Source organism: Grammomys surdaster, unplaced genomic scaffold (genome assembly GCF_004785775.1).
Source record: "Grammomys surdaster isolate TR1022 unplaced genomic scaffold, NIH_TR_1.0 126271, whole genome shotgun sequence".
NCBI lineage: Eukaryota > Metazoa > Chordata > Mammalia > Rodentia > Muridae > Grammomys > Grammomys surdaster.
This window is the reverse complement of record NW_021621071.1, coordinates 4928349-4940568: the sequence shown is the minus strand read 5'-3', so window position 1 is coordinate 4940568 and position 12220 is coordinate 4928349. Positions and strand designations below refer to the sequence as shown.

The 12220-nt window shown below is 41.4% G+C and overlaps 1 protein-coding gene across 1 annotated transcript in view; it reads left to right on the top strand.

Moving 5' to 3' along the window:
• Window positions 1–12220, top strand: part of Tph2 (tryptophan hydroxylase 2) — a 108612-nt gene that overhangs the window by 68528 nt on the left and 27864 nt on the right. The window contains exon 8 of the mRNA XM_028759082.1: window positions 1351–1477. Coding sequence (XP_028614915.1) covers window positions 1351–1477 — 127 coding nt within the window. The remainder of the gene's footprint in view (window positions 1–1350; window positions 1478–12220) is intronic.

Here is a 12220-nt window from a genome sequence, read left to right as displayed (position 1 = left end):
ATTTGTGATTCCTGAATTGGGCCTTAAAACCACAGTAAGTCAAGGCTGCAAGGTGGTCATAGAATGATTATGGGCACAAAATGGAAGTGACCCACAGGGACAGCTTAATTGATGATAGCGGGTGATTGTCTTATTTGAATCAGCTAGCTACCTGTGATTGAAGTTGAGCTGCTGGAATCGGCTCCGACTCAGCTATTTGTTATAAGACATTGCTCCTGAATTAGACTTTCCATTACTCTGTACCAAGTTAGGCTGCAGTTTGTTACACAGAGACTCAATTTCAAAGGCTTCCCCCCGCCCAAATTTAATTTAGTTTATTACTACCCATGCCTAAGATCAGCAAGCATTCTCTATTAAAGGGCCAGAGAGCAATTATTTTAGAATTTGCAGAAATGTGATCTCAGTTACAGCTATTCAACTCTGCAGTTGACAAAAATGACTGTGGACAGTCCGTGTATAAGTGGGCATGGCTGGGTTTCAGTTAAACTTTGTTTACAATATGGCCAAATTGCGAGTGATTTAGTGGTTTGCCCATCCTTAGCTGCAGGATCTCACATCAAGAAGTTCTGTTTCCCATGGTTGTCTGGAGGAGAAGATGTAATATGTAAAACAGACACCATGTGTTCAGCATGTAGTGACACTGCAGAAAACAAGCAGCTTCCTGAGGTGGTGGTAGCTCATGCCTGTTCCGGAAGCTTCCTTCCTTGAGGAAGCACTTCTGGGAAGATTTCAAGTTCCAGGCCTCCCTTGGCTATCGGGCAGGACCATGTCTCCAAAAAAGTAACCCCTTTTCTTGTGCTTTATTAAAAGTATTATATCCCAGCCCGAGGAAATGTCTCAGTTGGTAAAGTGCTTGTCTCTCAACATGAGGACCTAAATTTGAGTTCAGAACCCATGTCCCTCCCCCCACCCCCCGTGATGAAGAGGCAGAGGTAGAGGGAACAGGGGTTCACTGGCTGGGCAAGCTAGTCTATGAGGTGAGTTCCAGGCTAATGAAACACGCTGTCTCAAAAGATAGGGAAAAAAAATGGTGCATGGTGCACAAGGTTGTCCCCGGCCTCCGTAGGCACATGAACACATGCCTTCTCATATACACATGCGCTGTCTCACACATGATTTCATATCCTACCTGTAAATAACACAAGATCCAGCCTAACCCATCACTAATCATATGATACAACTGCATTTTCAGGTAAGATTAATGATAATTATATAATAAATATACAATTATATAATGAATTATATATAATTTATGTAGTAAGATTATACTTAGGGTTTTCAGTCTTGTTCTATAGGTGACACTTTAGAACTTGTGTGACATTCGTTTATGATTTTTTTTTTCTCTCACAGAGACACATGCCATGAACTCTTGGGACATGTGCCACTGCTTGCGGATCCCAAGTTTGCTCAGTTTTCACAAGAAATAGGCTTAGCGTCTCTGGGAGCCTCAGATGAAGATGTTCAGAAACTAGCCACGGTGAGTTAACTTTCAACTTAAAAAACTGTTGAGTGCCTAATCATATGATGAAATAAAACTCGTGGCCTTTGACCGTGACTCTTAGGCTAATGTTCTGGGGAGAGCAGGATTTTACTCTAACTCTGTTCTTATTTTGCAAAAGAGATAATGAACACTAGGTTTATTAGCTACCAAAATATGTATCTGAGTCTTCCTGTTTAGTTGGATGGATGGATATAAAGGGGTAGTCAGTATTTTAGTGTTGGGAGTCTTGTAATCACCGTCAAAATTAGTCAGCTCAGCTATTGTGGAACAAAAAGCAGCCATAGATAATACATAAGTGAATGTATATGGGTATTTCTCAATAAAACCTTATTCTTAAAAAGCAGGGGTGAGCTAGACTTGGTCTATAAGCTGTAGTTTACTGAATCCTGTGAAAACATTTGACATAGGAAAAGGTATACGTACATTGGCGGTAGAGTAGGAATTATTTCTTTGACAAGTTGATGTGGTTATCATCAGATAGGCAGTGAGGACAGCATTAAGAAACTGAGTCTAACAGTTATTCTAAGTACAAACTAAGAAAAGATTGACTAGATGTTATGATACCAGGAAAATTCTTCCCCAGACAAGTGATATAGGAGGACAGCAGGGTTGGATGTTGTGTTTAAGATGTTAAAGAATCACATCTAGAAAGCTTATGCAACCTGCTTCTTCCTTACGTCAGAAATCTAGGAATAGAAAGACGTTTAGAAGCTCACCAACCTGTTGGAGTAGAACGCTTAAATGAGTATAGCTGCCTGGTAAGGAAAGGAGGTCTTAAATTGAGTGTATTTGCCACACTTATATATTAAAACAATACTCTTTACTCCAGACAAGAAATATATTTTATTCAGTGCTCAGAGATGGCTCAGTGAGCAAAGTACTCAGGATGCAAGCATAAGGAGCTGGGTTCAAATCCCCAGCACCCAGCTATTAGCTAGGTATGATGGCATGCACCTGTAATCCCAGTACTGCAGTATTGTGGTGGTGGTGGTAGTGATGTGGTGGTGGTGGGAGACAGAAAGATCCCTGGATCTTGCTGGATAGGGAGTCTAACCAGTCAGTGAGCTCTGGGTTCAGGGAGAGATGTCTCAAAAAATAAGGTAGAGGGCAAGAGAGGAAGATACCTAATATTGATCTCTGACCTCTAAGCAAGTATACTTACTCAGACATACTCATATACTATATGTACACAGATAAAAAGTAGAAATACATTTCCTTGTGTGTGTGTGTGTGTGTGTGTATGTATATATGTATGTATGTATGTGTGTTTATATGTGTGAGTAGAAATCCACAAGACAGTCTCAAAGATCGTTTCTTTAGGTATTGCCTATCTTTTTTGAAACAGGATTTCTCACTAGTCAATCCAAGCCAACCCAAGCCAATCCAAGCCAACCCAAGCCAATCCAAGCCAACCCAAGCCAACCCAAGCCAACCCAAGCCAATCCAAGCCAACCCAAGCCAACCCAAGCCAATCCAAGCCAACACAAGCCAACCCAAGCCAACCTAAGCCAAACCAAACCAATTCAAACCTACCCAACCCAACCTAAAATCCACAAACCTCATTATCTATCTATTATCTATTATCTATCTATCTATCTATCTATCTATCTATCTATCTATCTATCTATCTAATCTCCACATCTAAAAGAATGACATATTTACACATTCACAGTTTCTGAGGATTCAGGCATGGATAGCTTTAGGGGCATTATTTTTTTGTTTCTAGTTTTGTATTTTCTTGGGCAAAATATAATACTTTTAATTTGAAACATTTCTTTCAAGGGCAAACAGACTTTTGGGATAAGAAATTTTTTATTATATTCCTAATCTCTGTGGCTGTTCACAGTCTTAGCTCCATAAGCTAAAACTCTTGGAACTGGTAGCGTTCATTAGGCTGTTTTTCATACTCCTTTGTCTTTTTCTTACTCTGTTGCCTTTTTCCTGCAAATGTACCTAGGTTGCTTCTATGTTTCTGTGATAAACCAAACCAAACCAAACCAAACCAAACCAAACCAAACCAAACCAAACCAAACCAAACCAAACCAAAAACCAAACCAAAAACCAAACCAAAAACCAAACCAAAAACCAAACCAAAAACTTACAAAAGCAGTTCCAGGCAGAGAGCCTTCCTTTGGCTCACACTTGCTAATCTCTGTCCGTTATTGAAGTCAGGGCAGGAACTGTAGAAAACACTGCTTGCTGGCTTGCCTTCTACGGCTTGCTCAGTTTACTTAAACAACCCAGGATGGCTTGCCCAGGAATGCTTCCTCTCACATCAATCACTAATCAAGAAGATATCCCATGAACACTCCCAGGGCCCAGTGTTACAGAGGCAGATCCTTAATTAACATTCCCTCTTTTTACATGACTGTGCTTTCTATCAGCTTGACAAAAACAAAAAACAAAAAACAAAAAACAAAACAAAACAAAAAAACTAACCAGCACAGTGTTTGAGACTAGGATTCTGAGGGCAGAACCTAGAAAAGTCAGTATGTCCACTAAGAAGGTCAGCCTGCCTGTAATCCTGAAGAGATTTTGACCGATAAAAAGCGGAGTGAAGCTTATGAAAGTCTTTAATAAAAAACATTTTGAGTCTCTGTCAGTGTAGTCAAAACGCACATGTGCGCATGCGTGTATGCATGCGTGCGAGCGTGCATGCGTAGTGACCCTGTTTTGCTTGGTTTACTCACTTTTTTTTTTTTTTGATATTGCTCGACCTCCCTACCCAAATCCCTCTGACTTTCGGATTCCTACTAAACACTGTAGTTTCAATTCCTTCCAATTTTGTAAATTAGTTGTTTACCTTGAAGCATGGCAAACCAAAGAAGGATCTGGAAAGAATTTTCAGTATGGTAAGGAGAATGAGAAGGACACTCACACTGGGACAAAGCTGGTGACTTTCGTGAATTCAATTGCTGTTGGCGTTTGAGAGCCGTTGCCCATCTCTCGGTTAAAAAACAGCGTGAGTTGGGAAAGCATCGGAACCTGGTTTTGTAAGTAGAAGCAAACTGAGTGACTTATTTCTAAAGACCAAGAGCTTAAACGTTCAAGTCTCACCGGCAGCGAAGTCCAATGGCCGGGGAGAGTTGTGGCTGGCTACACCTGATGAGAAACAGAGCTATTATTAGTCCGTCCCACCAACTAATTTGCGTCAAGTCCCCTGAAGAAGTAGTAGGTGAGAACGAGAGATGAATTGTACCAAAGGAGAAAAATCCGGAGAGGACAGATGGAAAACTACATCCATTGCTATTTATGTAGACCGTGAGACAGGCTGTATTATCCCTATATTCTGGGTGAGATTTATATTATTAATGTTTCTGTTTATATAGTGCCTGCTTTTCCTTGTTTATAGTGAATTTAAGCACATATAAAAAAAGAATTATGACTCATGAAAGGAGACGCTTAATAACTTTCTGGAATTCACTGTCAACAGATCTGAGGAGAAAAACAACATCCACTCAGACTAATTGGCATCGCTAAACTTGGTTTTGTCTAAGGCTGCTTTTGGACATCTGGGTCTGGTTTCCAGAGGGTTCAGGCTGCATTGCCTGTAGACACTGTATTCCCTTGCTATATTTCTGCCTGATATTTATTTTGACATGTTAATAATGTTCAGTTTTGAGAATGAAGCTATGTCAGTCGCTTCTCTGTGGGCAATGGTTTTTGCGCCCTGAGACCCATTTAAATGAACCTCTTTTGTATCTAAAGAAATTGATGGTGATGTTCGGAGTGTTTATTTCAAATGCATTGTTATACATGTAAATAATTTGCCCTCTGGTGGATAATGAATAAGGCCATTAGTTTTGGCTGCTAGATTCTTTTCTTACTCCTCATAGCTGTTGCAGGTCTGTGGATGACAGATACGCAAAAATATTTCCAATAAGGGCTACATGGCATGTGTTATAATTTTGAGATAAACTATTTCCCATTTCTGGTTAAGGTGGATTTAATACATTAGTGTATACATTGGGTTTGTAGACTTAAATGCTGTCAGGGGCCAGGTAGGTAGCAAACAGCCAGATAAATTAATAAAGAGCTTTAGAGTCGTTGGAGAACTGGAGAAAACACATTATGCCTGAAGGCCTTTAGATGCAAAATTAAAACAAAACCAAAAGTCCATTGGCAACGAATCACATCTCTAAGTAGAAACTGAACTGTAGGATCAAGGTGGCCAGCTTTTGTTTTGGACTTGAGAGTTTTACACTGGACTACACCATGTTGAAGGGACAAGATCACATGATTCATCCTTACAGTATACCGTTTATCCCCAGTTATGCAATTCTATTTGGTAGACAACAGAATATTATTTTCCAAGATGCCTACTGTAGTAGCCATCTTAGAAAATAGTGTTGAAAAGCAAGTTGATTTGAACGATAACTTAAGTATATCTGTTTACATACTTGGTTTTGTGTGTGTGCATGCATGCGTGTGTGTGACTGTTCATGTGTTCATGTGCATGCATGTCTGTGTGTGTGTGTTTGCTCGTGAGGGTGTTCACACACATGTCTGTGCACATGTGTGTGTGTCCATCCATGTTTCCATCTGTATGCGTGTGTCTCCGTGTATGTGTATGCGCGTGTATGTGTGCGCATATGTGTGTGCCTTAGTACAGTGTGTAAGTCAGAAAACAATTTATGGGAGTTGATTCGATCTTCTACCATGTGGGATCTGGGGAACAAATTCAGGTACTTAGGCTTGGTGGAAAGAGCGTTTTTTCAGTTGAACCATCTCACAGGCCCTGAATTATAACTTAAAATGGCTGTAAACATGATTTTCATGCATATATCCTGAGCGTGTTTCAATTCATTAATCCGGAAAAAGCAGGACAGTCGGACAAAGTGGAACTCCAGGAACATATAAAGCCTTTGATTAATTTTTAAGCATTAGATTCTCATTTTTCTACCAGGGCCACGTGGATGGTGGGATGGTCTGGGCAATGCCCAGCCTTGCGGAGACAGCGTGGAAGATTGGCAGAACCATCTCCCATGCTGACGTCTCGTGGGTGGCAGGGCTGGTGTTTCTGGCTGGCTGTTTCTAGCTGCTGTGTGCACGTGGCCTCCGGCGGAGAAACATGGCGGCTGAGCTAGGCAGAGGCACTGGAGCTTAGCCAGTCGGCTTGACCAGTGATGTTTTAAATAATCACCGCAACAAAGTGGTGCACCAATTTTTGGGCACGAATTCACTAGAAGTTTAAGTCTATTCACCTGAGAGTACAAGTTGTATTTTTTTTTTAAAGATTAATCAAAAGCTTTATATATTTAGTAATGCTCAGTAACAATATGCCCATACAATTAGAGTTATTTCCCAATTAGCTAACCTAATTATAAGTTGTTACCCACGACTGCTCTCCATACCTGCTGGCTCTCCGTCGTTCCTATATCTCTGCTCTCCCTAGCTCTTTTTCTCTTCCTCTCCCAAGTTCTCCCACTTTAGCTCCCCCTCTTCCTTTTCCTCTTCCTCTCCTTACTTCTCCCACCTTAGCTCCTTCTACAGTCCTGTTCACAGTTAAGGCTGGCTGGGAACTCCTGATCCTTCTGCCTCTTTCTCCTGAATTGCTGAGATGATAGGAATGCATTACAGGGCCTGGTCTCAAGCCACAATCTCGAGGTTACTTTCTCTATGAGGCAGATACCATCTGCATGTCCAATGGACAAATAACATGAGAAGATCAAGGGATGGATGAAGGGGGTTACTTTAGCTCAGGGGTCAAAGGTACAGCCCATCAGTGCAGGGAAGCCAAGGTACCAGAGGTAGAGACAACTGGTCCCATGGCTTCCCCAATGCCGAAGCAGAGCAGCATCCACGGATACCAGCGCTCAGGTGCTTTTTTTCCAGTTCACAATCTTCTGCTCAGGGACCCTCCTCTCACTATTAAGATGGGTCTTCCCGTATCAACAAATATAATCAAGACAATTCCTTATAGACTTTCTCAGAGGCTGACCTTCATCTAGGTAATCCCTCCCAAGTTGATTTTAGATCTGTCAATTTGACAACTGCAACCTTTGCAGTTTGGTGGCAGAAGGAGCTGGTGACATTGAATAGAGGTTAGAGTAGTTAGACAATGCTCCCCTATGCCTTTCCCAAGTCATCTTTCGGCCTCATTTGCATATCCAAGGTCCTTTTTATGTAAACACAAGTACTATAGGATATCCTCTTTGTTATGAAACTTCCTGCTTCACAGTCTGAAAATGAACACGGGCAACTGCAAGAGCCAAGCACTGGTGCTGTAATGTATGACGCTGTTCTTCTGTCTGTGAGACGAGTCACTCGTCTGCATGGTGATGCTCTCACAGAAATGTACTGATCAACGGAATTTAAAAACAAGCCCCAGAAATATACAGATGTCCCTTTTTTCCCAAAGTTAGGATATATAGGAGACAATCTGTCAGCGAATGGTCCAACCCATTCTATGATGCAGAAGGCTTTTTTTTTTTTGTCAGTTCACTCCTCACTTTGTAAAGGCATTCGAAACAGACCACGTGGTACATCATCTGGAGGAGAAGCAATCAATTTGAACACAGATGTTTCCTAAGCAGAATAAATTGGCTCCTTGGCCTAGCTGGAATTTTCCGTCTGTATAGGGTTTTAGGTCATCCATTCAGTTCTGCTGACCCTGAAACGTGTTCACCTTCGCTTTCCGATTGAAGGGATTTTATTAGTGGGTCTCAATAATGCTGATCGAGAGAGGAGTGTGTTAGCCAAGGGCAACAGAGGAATGAGCAATCCTTCCCAGGACCTGTTCCCAGAATGCCAGGCTCACGGAAAAGAAACATCCATGAGCACAATTCAGAAACCACTAAGTAAACAAAAAGCTTTCCCTTATAGGACGATTTAGAACCTTAAATAAGATAACACGCCCAGTGAGTCTCCACAAGTGACGAAAAGCTAATTTTCTACGTTCATCGCATTTCCTCCATTCTGAGATGCCAGTGGCTGTAACACAGACTGCTAATTGAGTAGTAGGTTTCATTTTGTTAGTTGAGGTAGAACTTTCAACTAGCAAACTTCTTTTCAACATTGAAAGATGAAGGGCCACTCTGAAAAAGTTAAAGTGTGAAAAGACTGAACTTGAGCACGAGGGAAAGACCTTAAATGGCGCTGTCTTTCATGGCGTGCGTGTTAGCTTCCCACTGTATTGATATTGTAAGAAGCATGGTTTAGGAGATGAAAGTCCAGACTGTCTTCTGAAAATGGCAGAATTCATTCTAAGCAGAGGGATGACCATCAGCTAAATTACTCTCTAGCAAAAAATCATCAGGATACTAACCATACTGAGTTCTGTTTGTACTTTCTTAGCAAACAAATGCTTCGTTTCTACAGTAGTTTGCACTGGCTAGGGCTTTGATAACCATCATCTGATGTGTTTGAATTTGTCCGTCTAACCTGTACTTTTCTTTTGTTGGGAGTAGCATTGAAATGTACAATCAGTCTCAAGCTGAGAATCAATTAGAGTTCACATTATAAGTATAATTATAAGGTTAGTCTTAGTTTATGAAGTTCTTATTGATGGTTTCTATTTTCTGAGCCCATCCGCTTGCTTCTTGAACTGTCCTTGTCTTCACATAGCTGCTTGTGGATGGGGAAATGTTGGATGCCAGAAGATGTATGTGCAGCTGTAGTTCTTTCTGAACACGAATGACATTAAGAATGACCACTTTAGTATCTTTAGAGGAAGCTTGAATAAGCCGCAGGCTTATTTATTCTGTGTAGAGTCTTTGAACTGGTTCGGCTGTTTGAATCATTTGATACAGAGCTGACGAAGGGCTGGAAGGAATGAGCTCTTCTATAACCTTAATTGAGATGTTTGGGTGAATGATCAGTTTGTATGTTATTACCAAAGAACTTAATTAAAAGTTAATAATATCTATTCCAACTCATTACTCTCACTTTTATATCTGCTGTGCATATAGAAAAGTAGAATCTTCTTGTAAGCAATGCTTTGGTTCTTTAGCTAACTTGTTTTTATTGGTTTTCTTCATCGCTCCTTCGCTGTCCAGATGCCCCGAGGCCCTGGTACCTTTGGACTCATTCTCTTCTGAGAACATTTAATATTATGGCCAAGACTGTTTGGGTCCTATCGCTTTGTGTTTTAGTCATGATGTGTGCTGTTCGATTGTGAAGGGTTTGTCATCGATTCATATTACAAGAGCCCTGCCTCTTCCTCCTGGTTCAGGAACAAATCTATTTGTGGTGTGAAATGGTTGTATACTTTAGCCACTCAGATCTTTCTTGGTCATTTATAACTGTATCTTAGGGGCCTCCGAGAGCCATCATATAACATAGAAAAGAGAACAAATACAGACCACCTAGTTTAGAAATTTGGAAACTCATAAAACCAGGGCTGCTTTGGTGACATTGTCCCCCAAGCACTGAGAGAACACTGGATCTATCTCCTGTATTCTAGCATTAATTTGTCCTGACAGTACCCCCACAGTTGACAGCTGGGTCTCTCAGTGATCCACAGACATTGGAGAGGATGTTCAGGCTTTCTGGCAGGTAGCACAGGGAAATCTCTACCTTTCTTTCCCCCTGTTCCTGGGGATCAAACCCAGGGCCTTGCCCTTGTCAGGCAAGAGCTCTACCCCCACACTTTCCCTTTGAAGGCTCAGTATTGGAGTCTGCTGAAATAAAGTCACACCAGAGATTGACACAAGACACTAGAGATTAACACAAGACAAAGGCATATAGATTTATTAGCATGCATAAGCATAGGGCTCATATATAGAAATTCAAAATATCAGCACGAAACACTTATTTCTGAGCCCCAAGTGCATTAAAAGTCATGGCACAAGCAGAGAGGAGAGGGGCTAAAGTTAAAGTTATCGTAGATGGGCTTGAGCGACAACTTGACTAATTCTGAATGTTTCCTCAGGTTAGGCACTAATTCTGTTACCTGCCTCTAAAGCCCTCAACAAAACAGTGCTATTATTTTCTCACCTGATGAGGGCTGAAGAACAAATGACATAAGCCACCCTTGCCTCGGGCACCATGATATCATCGGTACCCTTCTCAGGCATGGCTGCACTTCCTCTCATCACTGCCTAAGAACTCCTAAGAACCATACTGTTAAAGAATTCTGAAGCCACTTCCACACCCCAGTCCCCCAGATCGGACTGTGTGGTTTAAAAGTCCCGACACTGAGGTCTTCTTACTTTTTCTTCTCAAAGAAAATTTGAATGCTTTCATCAAGTGCAGGAGATTTCTGTAGTCACTTTCATTTCCACGAAGATACGCCGGAGAAAGAGGTTTCTTGTTTAAGTACAATGGCATAGGCTATCAGGATCTTAACTTGCATTAACAGAAATATCTGCGGTGTAATTCCATTTCCAGCAAAAGCGGAAAGAAGATGGTTGGCATTTTTTTCTTTATGAGCCGGAATAGTTGGAGGTAATGTTATATCAAACTATAGGAATTTAATTACCCCATTCCACAAATGTAGCTTTCAAATAAAGGAGTCAAAAGGATTTTCAAAGCCATTCTTTTTGAACCGCGATATAAAAACTCAGAGTACATTTAGGAGATGTAAAATGTATTACTACTGTACATTATGAGGCACTGCGCTGAATGGCAGCACAATAAGAAACTCGACGTGAGATGGAACCCACAGTGATTAAAAATCTCGTTGCTTGCTTCTTAGCAGTACGACAATCTTCCTGGGGTTTTACACACTTGTCGCTGCTAGGATGGTCATCTATGGAAGAATTCTGGTGGGTGGGTTGAAACTTCAGGACAGGTCTTACAAAAGGCGGAGACATTGTCATTCAAAAGCTCAAATCCAGGCGAGGTCTAAGGGAGAAAAGCAGTTGGGGTTGGAAGGAATGAATCGCCCAGTGGAGCACCATGAATCTTCCCAGTGCTTAAAAGCCTGTCCTTTACAGTGCCCAGAAAAGTGTGTGTGTTTGTGTGTGTGTGTATGTGTGTGTATGTGTATATGTGTTTGTGTGTGTATGTGTGTGTGTGTGTTTGTGTATGTATGTGTGTATGTGTGTGTGTATGTGTGTGTGTATGTGTGTGTGTGTTTGTGTATGTATGTGTGTGTGTGTGTTTGTGTATGTATGTGTGTATGTGTGTGTGTATGTGTGTGTGTGTTTGTGTATGTATGTGTGTGTGTGTATGTGTGTATATGTGTGTGTGTGTGTGCTGGCTGTTTTAGTAATTCCACTACTACAAAGTCTTCACAAAAGCCATAGTTTCTCCTTCTTATGGGACACATACATGCTCATTATGGAAAGATTTTACAAACTGGGTGGGGAAGGAAAAGACAACGCAGGCCATTTGTAATCTCATCGCAGCCAAGGCCACGCTTAGCATTTTGGCACGGAGCCCGCACATTTTCCTCAAAAGCCATTTTACCACATCAAATGAGTAGGTAATGCAAGTCCGGGCTCTGGAGGAAGGACTAACGAGGTGGCCGTCCGTTTATCAAATGCTCGTGCTGCCTGGACAGAGCATGTCTTACATCCACAGAAGAACTGGGAAAATCCTGGAAAGCCGGGACCTGTAGCTTTCTGCTCAGCGGAGGTGCGGTGTGGTTTTTGTGACCGTCACAAGTGGCTGATGGGCTTGGTTGGTTTTGCTGGACATGTTTTGTCAATCTTTACTTCTTTCATTAGTCATGTTTCCATTAGTGACAATTTGTAGAATTTAATTGATCTTTACCTTTTCTTATTGTTCTCTCTCTCTCTCTCTCTCTCTCTCTCTCTCTCTCTCTCTCTCTCT